Source organism: Urocitellus parryii, chromosome 6 (assembly GCF_045843805.1).
Source record: "Urocitellus parryii isolate mUroPar1 chromosome 6, mUroPar1.hap1, whole genome shotgun sequence".
NCBI lineage: Eukaryota > Metazoa > Chordata > Mammalia > Rodentia > Sciuridae > Urocitellus > Urocitellus parryii.
The window spans coordinates 152,471,151-152,490,975 of record NC_135536.1 but is presented as its reverse complement, the minus strand read 5'-3'; the positions used below and the strand labels follow the sequence as shown (position 1 = coordinate 152,490,975).

At 41.3% G+C, this 19,825-nt stretch overlaps 1 protein-coding gene across 1 annotated transcript; it reads left to right on the top strand.

The window, feature by feature from the left end:
- Positions 1 to 2,544: 2,544 nt before the first annotated feature.
- Positions 2,545 to 8,757, top strand: Cst8 (cystatin 8). The gene is made up of 3 exons (XM_026393068.2): positions 2,545 to 2,775; positions 7,544 to 7,660; positions 8,674 to 8,757. Exons 1-3 carry the CDS (start codon positions 2,545 to 2,547, stop codon positions 8,755 to 8,757), a joined length of 432 nt encoding a protein of 143 aa, XP_026248853.2.
- Positions 8,758 to 19,825: the final 11,068 nt, after the last annotated feature.

Genomic DNA, 19,825 nt, shown 5'->3' with positions numbered 1-19,825 from the left:
AATCAGCACTCACACTCTTTTTCTTTTTTGTGGTGCTGGGGATTGAACCCAGGGCCTGTGCATACATGGCAAGCACTCTACCAACTGAGCTATACCACCAATCCAGCACTCACATTTTAACAAGATTCCCGGATGCTTCCTGTGCCCATTAATATTCAAGAAGTATAGATGTGGTACTCTGGTTCTCAAGTATGTTGGAATTCTTTAGAAACTTTAAAAACTACTGATTTCATTGTGTATATAAACCACATTTTTCTTTATCCATTCACAATGTAATATTACCCAGCCTTAAAAAAGAATGAAATTATGACATTTGGAGGTAAATGAATGGAGCTGGAGAATATCATGCTAAGCAAAATAAGTCAATCCCAAAAAACCAAAGGCCGAATGTTTTCTCTGATATGTGGATGACAATTCAAAATAAGAGGTACGGGGTGGACTAGGGAAGAATAGAGGTACTTTGGATTAGACAGAGGGGAGTGAAAGGAGGAGAGGGAGTGTGGGGGTAGGGATGATGGTAGAATAAATTGGATAATATTACCCCCATATGCCTATATGATTACATGATCATCATAATTCTCCATCACGAACAACCAGAAGAATGAGCAGTTATATTCCATTTATGTATGATATGTCAAAGTGCATTCTACTGTCATGTATAACTAATTAGAACAAATAAAAAATAAATAAAAACTACTGGTTTCCTAAAACCTTTCTCAGAGATTCTGATTTTATTGGTGAGATGTGACCTGGGGTCTTACAATTCCCCTAGTGCTTTTTGTATGCAGCAAAATTACAAAAATCACTAATACATTATTAGTGACTAGCAATTTGTCAGTAAATAATAAATTTAAAAGAATATGAAGCTTTTGCAGTGATTCCTCATCTAGATTTTTGTGTAATTTCTCAAAGATAATAAAGCTTTCATCGTAGTACTGTTGCCCACAACTGAAAATGAGAAGTAACCAGTCTATTGATAGGGAGATTTAAATATGTGGTGTATTCACAATCTGTAGTGTTTTACAACCTGCCTGGCAGATTTATGCCTATATGTGGTTACTATATGTTGCCCTTCCTCATGGTCAAAAGAGCATCAATCTTTGCAGCTTGGGATGAAGGCCCACCTCTGTGTCTCTCCAGGAACCTTGCTGGGCACTGATTTACTGGGCACAGAAAAACAAAATCTCTGGCAGTTTGAGGGATGCTGCCTACCTCCTCCCTCTAAGACCTAGGCCTCAGCATCAGGGTGAGCTTTGTACCTCTAATTTTGGCAGGATAGGGAAGGGAGGTGCAAGACAAATGGATTTCAGAGGCCAAGCATTTAGAAGGCTGGGATTATTGCACAGGTGGGCAGAAGACCCCCAAGGGGCCTTCTACTTTGCGGGCAATACTTGCCTGCTGTCCGTATCCCTCTAACTGCTGGTTGGATCCGGAGGCCATAGGTGGGAAGGTAAGGGGTGCCCTCCCTAAGGCAAGGTCACAAATGCTGGATTGCATCACAAAGTGTGGCTCTTGTGCAGGGCCTGGGCTCAGAAAGCAAAGACAGACCCACAGAGCCCCTTGACCAGGGCACAGGCACACACTGAGAGTGCTGGAGACTCAGAAGAACCACAAGCTGGCTCAGTCCATCAGAGTCCAATTCCACAAGGACCAAGAAGGAGCCTCACAGGTGAAGCAGGTTGGAGGGTCAGAGGGCTGGGCCAGGAAACCTTAGGCTAACAATTTCATAGTCCTGTCCTATAGCACTGAGATATAGGTAACTGGTGGCAGGCATGGGATAGGTATAGACACATCAGCGTCTATCCGGAGGAAGTTCTCCTTAGAAACACAGACCACACCTAAGATAGAAGGAGAAGGGGAAGACTTGTGTCAGAGACTGGGGTGCCATTAGTGCCATTCGTGAGTTTTCTTGCACAAGGAAAGGGATAGTTCTAAGGATGACCCTAATGGTTCACTGACTAGGAAAGAAAACCCCTTGTTTTGGTGAGATCCTTGAACTATAAAAGTTATCAGAATCAAAATAGAGTTACTTTTGTCAGATACTAACCAAAACACATGCATAGATACATACGTCCATCCATCCATAAAGCTGGGGGGAGGTTTACGAAGGAAGGGATCTCAAGTTTGTATGCCTGGTAACAAAATCATTCAACAAGACTCTGCAAGAACCACAATCTTTCACAGAGCTCACCACAACCTTATGCAGAAAATATTTCTGGAAGATCATGTGTCCCATGACAGCCTAACTTTGGACTGATGTCACTTGTTATTGATTTTTGTAGCTCAGGTTTTGTTTTGAATTTTCTTATGTCCTTCTCATTTTGTTTTTTAAACACCTGTCTTTGTCTTAGCCTCCTTGAATACACCCACAGTTTACCATGGCCCAAGCATTCCCATTCCAAGACTCTTTTTATCCCCAAATAACCTTAATCCATCTTTAGAGAAGCTTTCTCTATGTGATATCTAGGTTAATACAGGCCACTCACAACTCCAGCCCTGAGACGACGAAGAGAAGACAAATTTGTGCCTTTTGATTGAGGGACCATGAACAGACAGTGGTGGCTTTTCCTGATCCTTCTCACCATTCATGTGGCCCTTGTGGTCAGTATTGATGAAGCCAAGAATCAGATAAAGGTGTTGAGGGAATTCAAATCTATCAGTAACTCAAATACCAACGTGAGACAGTGCTTGTGGTTTGCCATGCGAGAATACAATGAAGAGAGCGAGGACAACAATATTTTCATCGTGACCAGGATACTGCAATCCTATCTGCAGGTAAGATGCTTCTTTCCAGATAGTATATTTGCATACAGTGGCACAGGCTGAAACCAGACTGAGAGTGGGTATATGAGAAAAATGTTGAGATGTACAAAATCCAAAATATGTGAGTGTTCAACAGTATATACACCAACCTAGTAAACAGAAACAACACAAAGCACTATCTATATATGTTTGGGATTTTGTTCTAAGTTCTTTGCATATCTTAATTCATTTGACCCCAGAACTTCAAATCAAATGTTAATGTGTTTACTAAGGGTGGGAGATAAATGGAGAACCATGAATATTTTGCAATAATACTACCACAGGCAACTTTTTGAATCTGTCCACATAATGTGAAATATGGACTTGAAGTGAGGTACATGGCACTGTTGAATACATAAGCTAGTAAGTGCCTTTTCTATGTTATTTGATTTTTAATCCAACGTTTATTTATTACAGATAAATATTGGAGTCACATTGATTTTTCTGCTTATAAAAATGTGCCCCCCTTCACAGGGTTATGAGCTGTTCAACTCCAGAAAGCATTGCTTATGTGAATTCCAATAGGTATGGTGCTCCCTGGAGTTTGTAACACGATGATCACTGCTCTGTCCTATGAAAGACTGTAAGTGTTGGAATGCAGCTGACTGTAAATAGCAACCTCAGTCAGATGGTTGGTGGTCTTGCTTGAAATTACACTGTGAAACTTGTAGGACTCAGTCATAAAGGCATCCAACAGAAAGGTCACTATTGATGGAATTTATGTCTCATGCCTTGGGAAAACACAGCATCAGCACTGTATTTCTAGAACATTATGCTGGTGATGTAGCACCCTTTATTGATCAGGTACACTCCAAAATCTGTCTCTGAATGGATTTGGGAATTCTGGGTGGTCTTTTGGGATAAAGGAATTGATCCTGGTCTTGTCACTTGGCCAGTTTCCTTCACAGTTCACTTTTCTTTCTTACTCAAATAGCACGTGAATTCAGCACTTTTCTCAGAAGCCACTTTTGCACCAGCTAATGTAGATGGGGTGGAATGGTAGATACAAGTAATCCCAGTCCTTAGGGAGCCAGCAGTCAAATTGAAAAAAAAAAATCCTAAACGAGGAATTGGGGTTGTGGTCTCTGTTCTGGTGGTATGGTACACAGGTGTGTAGGGTGTCAGGGGAAGTCTTCTTTAGACAGTGTTTTTCACCCGAAGATCTTATAAATATCCTACTGTGCAGGCCACGCCCTCACCAATAAGAGGAGGATCTCTGGGTGAGACCCAGGTCTCAGTAAGTGTTAAATCCCTCTAGCTGATCCTTGTCATTCCTGAGAAGCAAAATGTTTCTACATGGCTGTTGGTGGGACTGGTAGGAAAGGGAAGGGACAAGACCTGAAGGCAGAGTGACAGTCAAAAAGAGGAAGGAGGTTGGTGGGAGGTGATATATTCTGGGTTTCCCCAGAAGCACAGCCTAATGGCTAGAATTCAAGGGAAGATTATTTATTTTTTGGGGGGGGATGGCAGTGGTCACCCCAGCAAGTACCAGATTGTTAGAAGGGAAAGCAGACAGGGTCGTGGAAGGTGGCCAATACAAAGGTGAGTTGATGGCTGTATGATCACCACGAGCAACTGGGTTTTGTCTCCCTGGATGATTCAGGAGACATGCAGAACCCACCTCAGAGTTGGACCCATTTATAGGTGAAGAAGCTGGGTTCTTTATCCACCAACTCACACCTATCATTTGTTGAGAGCTTCTCCAGGAGCCCTTGTCTTCTGGTGGCAGGAAATCCCAGGCAAGAGCTATAGTAACTGGTGGCATATTTGGAAACAGGATGTGGCATGGAGTATCACTCACCACATCCACTACAGAAGGGGAGCAGGGAGGATCTGCGGGTGCAGGGGTGAGGAAGAGCAGTCATACATTTTAAATGCTTCTATAAGGCTGCTGGTGGGACTGGCCAGAGAGGAAGATGGTGACAACACCACACTGGGTCTTGAAGGCCATGATGAAGATTTTCACTTTATCTTAGCTGCACTGAAAAGTCAGGAAAAAAAAAAAACCAACAACAACAACATGAGGTCATGGAGTTCTTAGGATTCGTATGATCTAATTTGAAATTTAAAATGATCACTCTGGTTAGCTCATTTTTAGAAAAGGATTGTGAGGATGTGGTGAGGATATTCACGTGACTAGATGGTCCAGCCTCCTGGCATTAGGTTCGCATTTCCCTGTAGTCAGCATGTGGGAATGCCCTTGGGCTTCTCTGGATTGGTAGAGATGGACAGGCAGTGCAGCCCTTTGGCTAGCAATGTGAGCTGTGGTGCCAGGATGGCTTGCTTTGAATTCTGGATCAGCCACTAGTTAGATGTATACTCAGCCTCTCTGCACCTGTTTTCCTTACCTGTAAATAAAAAGGAAGTGACATCCTCACCCTAGAAGATTGAAGATTAATTGAGTTATTGTATGCAAATCTCTGAGACCAGAGTCTGGCACAAAGCCAGCTCTTGGTGAAGGTTAGCAAGTATAGTTACAGGTTTAAAAAATCTTACATGAAATGCTTGGTACCAGAAGTGTTTCAAATTAAAAAAATTAATTAATTTATTTTAATTTGGTATATATGGCAGCAGAATGCATTTTGTTTCATTGTACACCATTACAGCACAACTTTTCATTTCTTTTTTTTTTCTTTTTTTCTATTGGTTGTTCAAAACATTACAAAGATTGCAGAATCACATCGGTTACACATCCACATTTTTACATAATGCCATATTAGTAACTGTTGTATTCTGCTACCTTTCCTATCCTCTACTATCCCCCCTCCCCTCCCCTCCCATCTTCTCTCTCTACCCCATCTACTGTAATTCATTTCTCTCCTTGTTTTTTTCCCATTCCCCTCACAACCTCTTATATGTAATTTTGCATAACAATGAGGGTCTCCTTCCATTTCCATGCAATTTCCCTTTTCTCTCCCTTTCCCTCCCACCTCAAGTCTCTGTTTAATGTTAATCTTTTCCTCCTGCTCTTCCTCCCTGCTCTGTTCTTAGTTGCTCTCATTATATCAAAGAAGACATTTGGCATTTGTTTTTTAGGGATTGGCTAGCTTCACTCAGCATAATCTGCTCTAATGCCATCCATTTCCCTGCAAATTCCATTATTTTGTCATTAAACTGTGTAGTACTCCATTGTGTATAAATGCCACATTTTTTTTTTAACCATTCATCTATTGAAGGGCGTCTGGGTTGGTTCCACAGTCTAGCTATTGTGAATTGTGCTGCTATGAACATCGATGTGGCAGTATCCCTGTAGTACGCTCTTTTAAAGTCTTCAGGGAATAGTCCGAGAAGGGCAATAGTTGGTTCCATTCCCTGCTTTCCCAGTAATCTCCATACTGCTTTCCAAATTGGCCGCACCAATTTGCAGTCCCACCAGCAATGTACAAGTGAGCCCTTTTCCCCACATCCTCGCCAGCACTTGTTGTTGTTTGACTTCAGAATGGCTGCCAATTTTACTGGAGTGAGATGGTATCTTAGGGTGGTTTTGATTTGCATTTCTCTGACTGCTAGAGATGGTGAACATTTTTTCATGTACTTACAACTTTTCATTTCTCTGGTTGTACATGATGTAGCATTGCACCATATGTACAGTCATACATGTACCTAGGTAATGATGTCCATATCATTCCACCATCTTTCCTACCCCCATGTCTCCTTCTCACCCCTCCCTCCCCTAGTGTTTCAGATTTTTTAAAAGTATGTTTTAGTTGAGAGATCTTGGGGATAGGATCTAAGTCTAAATATGAAATCCATGTACAACCTATACAAATAGCCTCCTGAAGGTAACTTTTTAAATGATTACTTTAAAAAAATTCTTAGTGCTGAAGGTAACTTTATACACTATTTCTAGTGCACCTAAATTTTGACTGCTACAAATCATGTGAGGTCAAACGTAGAATTTTCCACTTGTGGTGTCAGGTCAGTTCTAAAAGGGACTTCTTTTGGATTAGGGATGCTCGACCTGTATCAACAGGGAGTTCTGTCTATGGCAATGTTAACTTATAGGAAGAACTTGGCTTGTTCTTAATGTTGTCTAATCAGCTTTTACTCTATAAGGCAGGCTACAGTCACCTTTGCTCATTTTTGGGGGGTTCAGATAAAATTGAACCCAACTTTATTGAGGCTTGGAGACAGCAATAAGGAAAGGTCTGGTAGAGAAAGGTCCAGACACCCCTTCCTCTCTTGCTCTTAACATTTTAAAATCAGGTAGAAGGAGATTCAAATGTACATCTAGAGTTGACTTTACCTTATACAATTATTAATTAAATCAGTAAATAACGATTTCTTATTATAAACCAACTGTTGCTCCACATTAAGGACCATGTGCTAAGCTAGAGGAAGGAGCATTGGGTGGAAGATTTCATAGGAATCTGAGGAGGGTATGGGGAAGGGAGGGGGGCCCAAGGTGGCTGAGGAGGCTGTTCCTCATAGGGCCCAGGAGAGTTTATGGTTCTGGAGTTCATTCCCTTCTTCCCTTGCCCTTCACAAAACTTTGGGACCAAAAATAAAATCAGAAGGTCTTTTCTTCAAGGAGGCCCCAAATTGGAAAAGGAGTCTTTCCCTGCAAACTAATCCAAACAGTGCATATTGTCCTTTCCCTCAAGACAGGTTTGGGGGGTGGTGGTGGTGTGGAGGGTTGGGAGGAGCAAAAAGTGACAGGAATTTTTGTGTCTGCTAAAACTTAAAAAAAAATTAAAATAAAAAATTTTTGAATAAAATTACATCATTGCTTAATTGACAGATCACAGATCGTATGGAATACTTAATTGAAGTAGAAATTGCCCGCAGCACTTGCAAAAAGCCTTTAAACAACGAAGAAGAAGATTGTGTAATTCAGGAAGACTCTGACCTGAAAAAGGTAGGTGTCAAAGCAACCATCTGTGAAAGTCCTGGAGATTTCAAGTCCCATCTGGGTTTATCAAGGCCTCCAGGTGATCAGAAAAACTTGAGGTGCCCAGACTCTCTCTTGGAGGTCTGAATAGCTCCTGGTATTCATCCCCAGATGGCCAACCCTGTGACTTTTAAGGTAAAGGGTGAAGGACCCTGGACATGGTCTTCTCCTTGATTCTCCCCTAAAAGACAGCAGGTCATCAATTCCACTCTAAAGAAAGAACATCCACGCACTCATCTATCATATAACTTAATATACTAAGATGTCCTTGGCTGCTGTCTATCCATCTCTCCATCCATTCACCCACCATCCATCATATCATTTATCCATTATATACGTGTGAAATGAAGAGGAGGGCTCTTTGGAACAAAAGATACATTAGGCTCTAGAATCTTCTAAATTGTTCTTTGATTTTTTTAAATTAATTTTTTTAGTTGTAGATGGAAACAATACCCTTGTTTTATTTTTATTTATTTTTATGTGGTGTTGAGGATCGAACCCAGTGCCTCACAGGTAGTGGCTCTACCATGAATCCCACAACCTCAGCCCCTCTAAATTGTTCTTTTCCAATGAGTTGTTATTAGATAAAATTTATAATTTTTTAATGATTATTATTTAATCATTAAAATAGCATACATTAGTTTATATATAATATGGAATTATCTCATTTACATTGTAGGAAGTGTTCAAGAGAATTAAAAATAGTCAACTTTACATCTAATCTTCCACCAAAATGTTATTAGTGTTAGTGTTGATTGTCTACCTGGGGTCAGCATGGACCAAAAATCTGTCTGGGGAACTGCTGATGGTGGAAGTCTGCAGCCTCCAGCTTTGCAGTTTCCTGCGGGACCCATCTTTTAGGGTATTCCTAATCTGACATCCAGCAACAGGACAAATTTTTTTTCTTCTTATTTTGGCATGTTACTGATTTTTGTTGTTGCTGTCTTTTTTTTTTTTTTTTTTTTTTTTTTTTTTTTTAGGCAGAAATATGCAGCTTTTTGGTAGCAGCACTTCCCTGGAATGGAGAATTCATTGTGCTAAAAAAAGAATGCGAAGATTACTGAGGGTATTTTGGAACATCCATTCCACCACTGCCTGTACCTTCTCTCAGTAATAAAGGAGCAATGGCAGGATAATGTTGTCATCAGTACTATAGGAGATAAACATAAGCTGTAATGATAAGAACATTAGCACAATGTACACTCAAGACACTAATTAAAAAAAAATTTAAATCTATAAATAAGTTGCAGAAAGATCAGTGGAGTAGAGGGATGGGGAGGGAGAAGGGCTGGGGACTGAATTATAGCAAATTATATTCCTTGCTTTTATGATTTTGTCAAAATGTATCTAATGTTTTATATAACTAAAAAAGAATCAATTAAAAAAGCAACATGAAGTTGAGGGTATACTGTGTTGGATCCCCAGTTGCTTTCTTTTCAAAAGAAATTTACATAAAGGCATAATTGCTCTGGCTTCAGTCAATAGAATATATTATCTTTTAAACCAAACAACCTGTTATCTGTTGTCCCCCTACAAACTTCCTAGTAGGGGGAAATTTTTATTGCCTTTATATACAAGAAGATTCCAGGACTCGGGCCAATTCGAATCTGTTAATATGGGCCAAGGTGACCTAGAGTTGGCTTTTGGCATGTCATTATTAGGGTAAAAATTTAGCCCGTGGGTTTTGCTTGGATACTTGTAAGACCATCACAGTGTAGACTTGAGTCTGAGGCGATCCTGTTGTCCGTCAAAAGTCAAGAGGTGCACCTGAGTGTGACTATAAGGAAACTTCCCTGGGGCCTCCAATAGATCCGGAAGGTGATGGTGGTGGGCTGTCTCTCTCCTCTCTGAGGGCCCATTCTTACTCTTTCTCCCTTGACAGTGTCCCTTTTCCTTTTCCTTTTTCTCTAATAAACTTCTTTCTGCTACGATGTGTGACTCTCTTGAAATTCTTCCTGCAGGGTCACAAGCACCCATGACTTGCACCTCGGTGGGTTTCCTCCTCTATATCAAAATCTTCTGTGCATGTCCCTTGGCTTGCCATTTTGTTTTTTAGTTTCTTATTGTGTGGGAGGTGAAAGATGAGCTCTTTCCTGGCATCATGAGTGGTCACCCACCTTTAGACGGCTTGATGGTCCACCACTATGGTTAAGTTAGCCACTCAGGAGCCAAGAACAGAGTGAGATCTGCTTCCATTCCCCATAGAAAATTGGAGAAGGAGACTCTTTTTGATTGGAAAAAAATTATTACAGAGTTCTGAACCCAGAGAGTGCTGACTCAATAGATTTCTTCTAGGTACCTCCTTGGGCCTGAGGCTACTTCTTGTCTGATGGCTTTGAGTAGAGAAGTTTGTGGGGGGATCCTTGAGACCCAGTGGACCAGTAGCCTTCTCCTCGAGGTTCTCAGGGGATCTGTGTGACTTGGGGGAATTTTATTTCTTCTGTGGATGTCAATAATGGTCACAAAGAGATGGCAGAAGAGGGTGAGCTGTAATATTGTTCAAATGTGACTGTGGGGATCGGGAGGGAGGAGAAAAAGGAAGTGGGCCAACAGGAAAACTAGCAGGAGATAAAATTCCTTTGAAGAAAGTAATCACAAAACATTGATGTGTCTAATGGGGAATTGTTTAATAGTAGTTTGTTTTGCAAGATGAGAAAAGTTTTGAAGATGGGTTGCATAACAATGTGAATGTACATAACCACTACTAGATTGTACACTTGAAATGGTTAAGATGGCAAACTTATGTTGTATGTAATTTGCTACGATTAAAAAAAAAACTAAAATAGTGTATTTTATTTCACAGTGCTACAGATTGAACCTAGAGCCTTGTGTGACTACTTAAACATAATGTTGACTATGATTTCAGGTGGCCAAGTATATTTCAAATGCACACAAGCATGATCAGGTTTTACCTCTCTGGCCTAGTGAGTGATGAATATGTAATGAAGAGTGTAATGTTATTCTGCTCCAGACAGAACAATTTGGGGAAGCCTTAAAACCAAACCAAACCAAACAAACAAACAAACAAACAAACAAAAAAAACCCCAACAACTACAAACCCCAAAGCATTTCCTTAAAAAGATGTTTTCTTAAAACTATTTCTTTCTCCTCTCCTAGCTATTTCTCCAATCTGTTTCTCTTTCTAACATCCTTTGTTTTGGTATTCATAATTTCAAAGACAGCTCTCTGTAATGCCTTCCCTCTCCTCAGTTTTTGAAATAAAACCTGTTTATCCAAAAAGGAGATGCAGATGCTGGAACAATGTTTTAGTCAGCTTTTTCATTGCTGTGACCAAAAGACCCGACAAGAACAATTAGAAGAGGAAAAGTTTATTTGGGCTCACAGTTTCTGAGGTCTCAGTCCCTAGATGGCTGACTCTATAGCTCTGGACCTGAGGAGAGACAGAATATCATGGTGGAAGGGCAAGACGGAAGAAAACAGCTCGGGACTGGCAATCAGGAAGCAGAGAGAACTCTGCTCATAAGGGACAAATTATCAGTCCCGCAGGCAGGACTCCAGTGACTTACTTCCTCCAGTCACTTCCTACCTGCCTGTGGTTACTGCACTGTTAATCGCTGTCAGTGGATTAATGCACGAATCATAACCCAGTCATTCACCTCTGAGAATTTTGGCTTACATGTGAGCATTGGGGGATATCTCATATCTAAATATAACACTCCAGGAAGTCCGGGTTCTTTTTGCTGTAATAAAGAGGCAATAGGAAAGTGGCAAATCTGTAAGATTCCTGTCTTTTGTTCTAATGTACCCCTCTCCACTCTTTGCTTTCCTCATCCCAGAGCCTTCAAATTTTTTGTTTCAAAAATTTCTTTTCCCTTCCTCCAAAGCTGGCTTTGAATAAAATCTATTTTCCCACCAATTTGACTTCGAAGTTGGAGCAGCGAGTAGTGTAGCCTACCATTTTCTGCCCTGGGAGTTATTAACACCATCCAGTTATAAGGCCATGAAACTGAAAAGTATGGGTTCTAGGCACAGGGCCTTCACCACCTAACACCTCTCTGTGATAGGGAACAGAGAGACATGAGTGGGGGGAATGTGAGATGAAGAGGATAATTCCATGAAGAGGGTCTACTGTGCTCACCCCCATATGTTTTCATTTAAAAAGCAATTTACCTGCCGTGCTGGCTGGCATACATCAATAGGATATGTCACATTGTTCAGCAGACCACCTGTTATCTGCAGGTGATATGCAGGCCCCTGAAAAAGTCCTCTCTCTTCCAATAAGAATAACAAAGTTTACCCTGATGGAGAACTTTTGTGGACTTTATACCAACTAGATTCCCAAAGTCAAGGAGGATAATTAGTAACAAAACTTCTTAAATTCATAAGAACAATCCCAATTAGAAACAGACAACATGGGCCAAAGTGACCCAGAGTTCTTGGGCCATTAGCATTACCAAATCTTCCTGCCATGGGGTAAGACCACGCAGGTGTAGTAGGGACTTGGAAGTTTGATGCAATCCTGCTATCAGTCAAAATCAAGAGGTGGACCTGGTGGGTGACTTTCCTGGGACCCTTAATGAAACAGAAGGGCAGGAAGGGCACACCTTGGATTTCCTCTCAGAGAGTGTCCCCCTTTCACTTTCCTAGCCCTTCAATAAACTTGTGCCTGCTACTCTGAGTGATATGTCTGAAATCTTTCTGACGTGATCTCAAAAAACTGGTAACACAGGACCTCTGCCCCTGCTGAGACTCCAGAATGTCTCTTTACTCTGTAACATCTGCTCTCCTATGAATGACCAGGTGAGCATTAGGACCTCCTGCTTCCAGGAGGACTGGGAGAGGTGGAAGCAATGAGGTGGGCCTGCATGGATCCTAAGAGGGGGATTTCCTCGTCTATGTGGCTGATACATTTAGACCCATTAGATAATATTTGTTTTGTCTGCAAAGGAGTCAGGGACAATCATAAAGACCTGGGGACAGATTGCAACGTCGAAGAGTTGGGGAGAGTGAGGCATGGCCCCAACTTCATGATACCCTCCATCATGACTCGGTGGGACTCTGTGTGGTAGAGGTTGGGCAAAGGATGACATGGTGCGGTCAGATTCTAGGACCAAACTGTAGCTCAGTGAAGGGGAAAATTCCATCCCCGGCCCCCATGCTATGTGTATTTCTTGCTCTCTGTTACTCTGAAGAAAGAAAAAATCATTGGAAAAACCAAAATCAGCCTGTGTTGTTTTTTTTTTTTTTGGGGGGGGGAGTGGGGTGGGGGTTGTTGCTGGGGATTGAGCCAAGGGTCACTTTACCATTGAACTACATCTCCAGTCCTTTTTATTTTTTGAGACAAATCTCACTAAATTGTTGAAGCTGACCTCAATCTTGCGATCCTCCTATCTTGGCCTCCAGAGTCACTGGGATTATGTGTGTCCTTTCACCGGGCAAGCATGAGCTTTTTCTCTTTTTCTTTCCTCCACATTTTTTAATTGGTGCATTATAGTTGTACATAATTAATGGTGGAATTTATCACTACATTTTAGTACATGCACACAATATAGCATTATAATTTGGCCAATATCCCTCCTAGGCACTTTCCCCCTCCCTCCCCTCCTTTCACTCCCTGGTCTGTTTATTCTCTTGATCCTCCTTTGCTTTTCATACAATCACAGCATATACTTTTAATGTCATTTTTTCCCCTTTGAATATATTACACTCTCGTGTAGGAAACTCACAGTTGGTATTTCTACCTCTGTATCTTCAGGTGAATTTAAAATCTTATTTTTATAATGGATATTTTATGGTAGTGCTAGATACTTCTGAATTCTAGAATAATATCTATCTGCATATGTATTACATATAATTCACACACGTATTAAATACATCACCTGAATATTAACTGAACTATAACTAGCATTTACTTACACCTCGGTGTTGGGTTGCATGGGTCTCATGGTTTTCATTGCCCAGCAACCCTCAGTTCCAGGGGTCTGCCATGGAGGGACCCCCTCAACAGGCTTCTGAGCCTCCTGGTCCTCATTTGGGTTTGGCTAATGTAGGGCATAGGAGCAGCAGGGGATCAGAAGGCATCTGGAGCAAGGACTGGGTATTTCTCCCTGACTCTGGTATCTGCCAGGTGGCCTCTCCTGCAGCTACCGCAATTTCCAGTGAGTGCAAGAGGCAGAAAAATGGCCCTAAATACGTCCACGTTCCAATCCCTGAAATCTGTGAATATGTTCTGTTACATGGTGAGGAGAACTTAAGGTTGCAGATGAAATTAAGATTGCTAATGGGCTGATCTTAACGTAAAGAAATTATCCAGATGGGCCTGGAATTCTTTGAAAGATGGGAGAAGGAGGCAGGAGAGTCAGGGTTGAAGGGACTGGGGTCAGAAAGACTGCCCTTGTTATGGCATTAAAGACGGAAGGAGACCACAAGCCAAGAAATGAGGTCAGACTAGTATGGCTGTATGTATATACGTGACTATATGACCAATGTGATTCTGCAAACTGTATACTCAGAAAAATGAGAAATTATACCCCATTTGATTCACATGTATGATATGTCAAGAAAATTGTACTGTTATGTTCAAAACACTAGAAAAACTAGGGATAACAGGAACTTACCTCAACACTGTGAAAGCTATATATGCTAAGCCTCAGGCTAGCATTATTCTAAATGGAGAAAAACTGAAGGCATTCCCTATAAAATCTGGAACTAGACAGGGATGCCCTCTCTCACCACTTCTATTCAATATAGTTCTTGAAATACTAGCCAGAGCAATTAGACAGACAAAAGAAATTAAAGGCATAAAAATGGGAAAAGAAGAACTTAAATTATCACTATTTTCGGATGATATGATACTATATCTAACAGACCCAAAAGGGTCTACAAAGAAACTGCTAGAGTTAATAAATGAATTCAGCAAAGTGGCAGGATATAAAATCAACACGCATAAATCAAAGGCATTCCTGTATATCAGCAACAAAATTTCTGAAATGGAAATGAGGAAAACCACCCCATTCACAATATCCTCAAAAAAAATAAAATACTTGGGAATCAACCTAACAAAAGAGGTGAAAGATTTATACAATGAAAACTACAGAACCCTAAAGAGAGAGATAGAAGAAGATCTTAGAAGATGGAAAAATGTACCCTGTTCATGGATAGGCAGAACTAACATCATCAAAATGGCGATATTACCCAAAGTTCTCTACAGGTTTAATGCGATGCCAATCAAAATCCCAACGGCATTTCTTGTAGAAATTGATAAAGCAATCATGAAATTCATATGGAAAAACAAAAGACCCAGAATAGAAAAAGCAATTCTAAGCAGGAAGTTTGAATCTGGAGGTATAGTGATACCAGATTTCAAACTGTACTAGAGAGCAATAGTAACAAAAACAGCATGGTACTGGTACCAAAACAGGCAGGTGGACCAATGGTACAGATTAGAGGACACAGAGACCAATCCACAAAATTACAACTTTCTTATATTTGATAAAGGGGCTAAAAGCATGCAATGGAGGAAGGATAGCATCTTCAACAAATGGTGCTGGGAAAACTGGAAATCCATATGCAACAAAATGAAGCTGAACCCCTTTCTCTTGCCATGCACAAAAGTTAACTCAAAATGGATCAAAGAGCTTGATATCAAATCAGAGACTCTGTGCCTGATAGAAGAAAAAGTTGGCTCCGATCTACATATTGTGTGGTTGAGCTCCAAATTCCTTAATGGGACACCCATAGCCCAAGAGTTAACAACAAGAATCAACAAATGGGACTTACTTAAACTAAAAAGTTTTTTCTCAGCAAGAGAAACAATAAGAGAAGTAAATAGGGAGCCAACATCCTGGGAACAAATCTTTACTCCTCACACTTCAGATAGAGCCCTAATTTCCAGAATATACAAAGAACTCAAAAAATTAAACAATAAGATAACAAATAACCCAGTCAACAAATGGGCCAAGGACCTGAACAGACACTTCCCAGAGGAGGACATACAATCAATCAATAAGTACATGAAAAAATGCTCACCATCTCTAGCAGTCAGAGAAATGCAAATCAAAACCACCCTAAGATACCATCTCACTCCAGTAAGATTGGCAGCCATTATGAAGTCAAACAATAAGTGCTGTTGAGGATGTGGGGAAAAGGGTACACTTGTACATTGCTGGTGGGACTGCAAATTGGTGCGGCCAATATAGAAAGCAGTATGGAGATTCCTGGAAAAGCTGGGAATGGAACAGCTGGGAATGGAACCACCATTTGACCCAGCTATCGCCCTTCTCGGACTATTCCCTGAGGACCTTAAAAGAGCGCACTATAGGGATACTGCCACATCAATGATCATAGCAGCACAATTCACAATAGCTAGACTGTGGAACCAACCTAGATGCCCTTCAATAGATGAATAGATAAAAAAATGTGGCATTTATACACAATGGAGTATTACGCAGCACTAAAAAATGACAAAAATCATGGAATTTGCAGGGAAATGGATGGCATTAGAGCAGATTATGCTAAGTGAAGCTAGCCAATCCTTAAAAAATAAATTCCAAATGTCTTCTTTGATTTAAGGAGAGCAACTAAGAACTGAGCAGGGAGGAAGAGCATGAGGAATAGATTAACATTAAACAGAGACATGAGGTGGGAGGGAAAGGGAGAGAGAGGAGAAATTGCATGGAAACGGAAGGAAACTCTCAATGTTATACGAAATCACGTATAAGAGGTTGTGAGGGGAAAGGGGGGAAAAACAAGGGAGAGAACTGAACAACAACAGATGAGGTAGAGAGGGAAGATGGGAGGGGAGGAGAAGGGGGATAGTAGGGGATAGGAAAGGCAGCAGAATACAACAGTCACTAATATGGCATTATGTAAAAATGTGAATGTGTAACTGATGTGATTCTGCAATTTGTATTTGGGGTAAAAATGGGAGTTCGTAACTCACTTGAATCAAATGTATGAAAGATGATATGTCAAGAGCTTTGTAATGTTTTGAACAACCAATAAAAAAAAAAAGATCATTGTACTGTCATGTGTAACTAAAAAGAGATGTAATTGGCATCATCAATAATTTAAAGAAGCATAAAATGTTATGTTATAAAAGAGGAGTGGAGCTGTAGAAGATCTTTTATGTTTGAAGTTTAGTTGGAATGAAATTTAAATAAATTGTTATAACTTAAAAAAAAAAAAAGAAATGAGGTCAGTCTCTAGAAGCTGGGAAAGGCGTGGAAATGAATTCTTTACCAGAGCTTCCAGAAGGAATGACATCTTACCCACACATTGATTTTAGTGAGCAAGGCCATTTCTTTTTTCTGATTGTCAAAACTGTGAGACAATAAATTTGTGTAGTAAGCTGCCAAGTCTTTAGTATTTGTTCAGCAGCCAGAGGAAACTCATTCTCTGGGCTTTGTGACCACAGCTCCCCATCACACTGGTGGTAAATATGCCTCTTAGCTTGCTGACTGTGGGTCTTTTCCCTTTTTAGTTGGTTTTCCTTAGCAAATATCCCTTCATTTAACACTTCTCGGGTATTCTGGGGGGGGCTGGAATGAGAGAAGCAGTTCACAATGAGGAGTTTGAAATGGTCCCTTTGCTTCCTGAGCCCTTTCATCCTGTATCCCCAGCCAGTGCCAATCATCTTAGTATTGTTGCAAAATCATGGCCACCAGCATCTTTGAGTCTCCAGTCCTTGAACTCCCCAAAACGCAGAAGATACAGCCATAGGGTAGTTCACAAGATGAGATCCAATTCTGCCATTTTGGAATTTTAAGGTCTTTACCATGTAGCTCAACACACCATTGCTCACCTACTTCTTGAGGGAACAAGGTGCCCGCCTACCTCAGACAAGGGTGGCTATGGTTCAGGGAAGAGTGGAGGTGGATATGGTGAAAGATTCAATGCTGTTTGTGTGGGAAGCAGTGTTTTTCCTCCCAGTCTGAGCTACTGATATATTTGGATACTTGCATTCACGAGTCACTGAAGGCATTGGGCCAGGGCAATGGAGACAGATGGCAGAGTGGGTAGGAGAAGAGTCCTGGCCTTTACTACCTCCTTTCACTACCCACAGTAGACCTTGTCCCACCAAAGAGTTGAAACATATTAATTCTATGGTTACATTTTTCCTGAGTGGACACAGTTTGATTGTTGCAACTTCTAAATAAGCCAAGGACAGAACAGACTGCATTGTGTCCTGCCCAAAGAACCGAGGGCTCTCAGGATGAAGGATGCAGAGGGCTTGAGTGTGGGGGTCCCACGTCCTATCTCAGCATGGGGAGCATGTGTGACATGCACTTTCCCACCATTGTCACCAGGACTGTGAATCTGGGTCCAGTCTCAAAAAGGCAGCCACTAGATGCTAACAATGCCATTTCTTTTTCTCCTCATGGCCTTTGTCCTCTGCCCCAGAGTGTCCCCTCAAGGGACATTGCCCCTAAGCTTTCCAACATAGTGGGGTTACCCCATGCATCCCCTATGCTGAGATAGGACCTGGGGCCCCCACACTCAAGCCCTCTCTATCCTCTATTCTGAGAGCCCTCTGTTCTTTGGGCAGGACACAATGCAGTCTGTTTTGTCCTTGGCTTATTTAGAAGTTGCAACAATCAAACTGTGTCCACTCAGGAAAAAAGTTACCAAAGAATTGATATGTTTCAGCTCTTTGGTGGGACAAGGTCTACTGTGGGTAGTGAAAGGAGGTGATAGAGACCAGGACTCTTCTACCCAGTCTGCCATCTGTCTTCATTGCCCTGGTCCAATGCCATCAGTGACTTATGAATGCAAGTTTCCAAATGTATCAGTAGCTCAGAGTTGGGGGAAAACACTGCTTCCCACACAAACAGCATTGAGTCTTTCAGCATATCCACCCCCCAGCCTTCCCTGAACCCCCGATTCAGAACCCTCCCTGTTTCTTCTGGCCAGAAAATTCAGGGTGTGCCCTGTGCTTGAAGAAGCTACTAGAAGCCCCTCTGCAACCACTCACTCAGCCTCACCTTGTTGGTGGAAAGAGAGGGGCACTGAGATTTTGTCCATTGTGAAGGTGAAGTACTTGACCCAATCAGGGAATTAGCTCCAACTTGCTAAATGTGACAGCAAACTTCACCCTTAAGATGAAAACCAATGCCATAATTCAGATCAGAAGCATACTCAAAGTTTTGGGGCATGGGACCTTATGCTTTCTTTTGACAAAGGGAATTTGTGATGTGTGGGGACAAGTGCATGGAGTACTGCATACATGGCATATATTAAGGGAGCCTGAGTGGCAGGCCACTCCCCTTGTGCTAGATGCATGAGCCCCGTAGGCACAGATCTGAGTGTAGGACTATGTGTTGCAGGCACAGGGCTTGCTCCATTGCCCGCTCTTCAGTTGGTTGCTACAAGAACAATTGGGGAAGATTGTACTGGTGGCTGCCTATACTCTGCTTAGCTCCTACCAGAATATATATACATGGTAACTACACAATAAAATCAGACCTACTTCCACCTTGATGTCAAGATTGGGACTCTGCAGCCACATTCTCCTCTACCCTGTTCCGTGGACCTCCTTGCTGGAAGAGAGAGAGCCCATGCAGTGATGAAGTAAAAATTTCTGAAGATTTTTTCCCCCCTCAATCAATAATCCCTGGAATAAGACTTGAGGGCCCTGATAGAAATAGAATCAATGGATCAGACTGTAGTCATGCACTCTATAACAATGTTCAGGTCAATGATGGACCACTTATAAGACTGTAGTCTCAAAACTATAATGGAGCTGAAAAATTCCTGTCACTTGTGACGTAGCCATTGTGATACTCTAGTGCTACATTTCGCTCTTATGTTTGTGGTGTTGTTATAAACAACCTACTGTGCTGTTGGTCATATAAAACTACAGCAAAAACAGTTATGTATAGCATAAAAGACAATACTCGATATTGGTAAGTAAATGATGGTTAGTGGTTTATGTATTTAATATGCTGTACTTTTTCATCATTATTTTAGTATATACTCTTTGGCTTGCTAAAACAAACTTCACTATAAAACAGAATGCCATGTTAAGCCAGAAAATCTTGTGTTTACCATGTCTCTTATTTGCATCAAGAATCTACGTGGAAGCCAGGTATGGTGGGGCACTCCTGTAATTCCAGCAACTCGGGAGGCTGAGGTAGGAGGATTGCAAGTTTGAGGCCAGCCTGGGGAATTTAG

What these genes read in the sequence shown, in the direction of transcription:
- Cst8 (XM_026393068.2), top strand. Translation starts at nt 2,545, where the DNA reads ATGAACAGACAGTGGTGGCTTTTCCTGATCCTTCTCACCATTCATGTG. An exon ending in TACTGCAATCCTATCTGCAG is followed by an intron (nt 2,776 to 7,543) that starts GTAAGATGCTTC and finishes CTTAATTGACAG; the next exon opens with ATCACAGATCGTATGGAATA. An exon ending in AAGACTCTGACCTGAAAAAG is followed by an intron (nt 7,661 to 8,673) that starts GTAGGTGTCAAA and finishes TTTTTTTTTTAG; the next exon opens with GCAGAAATATGCAGCTTTTT.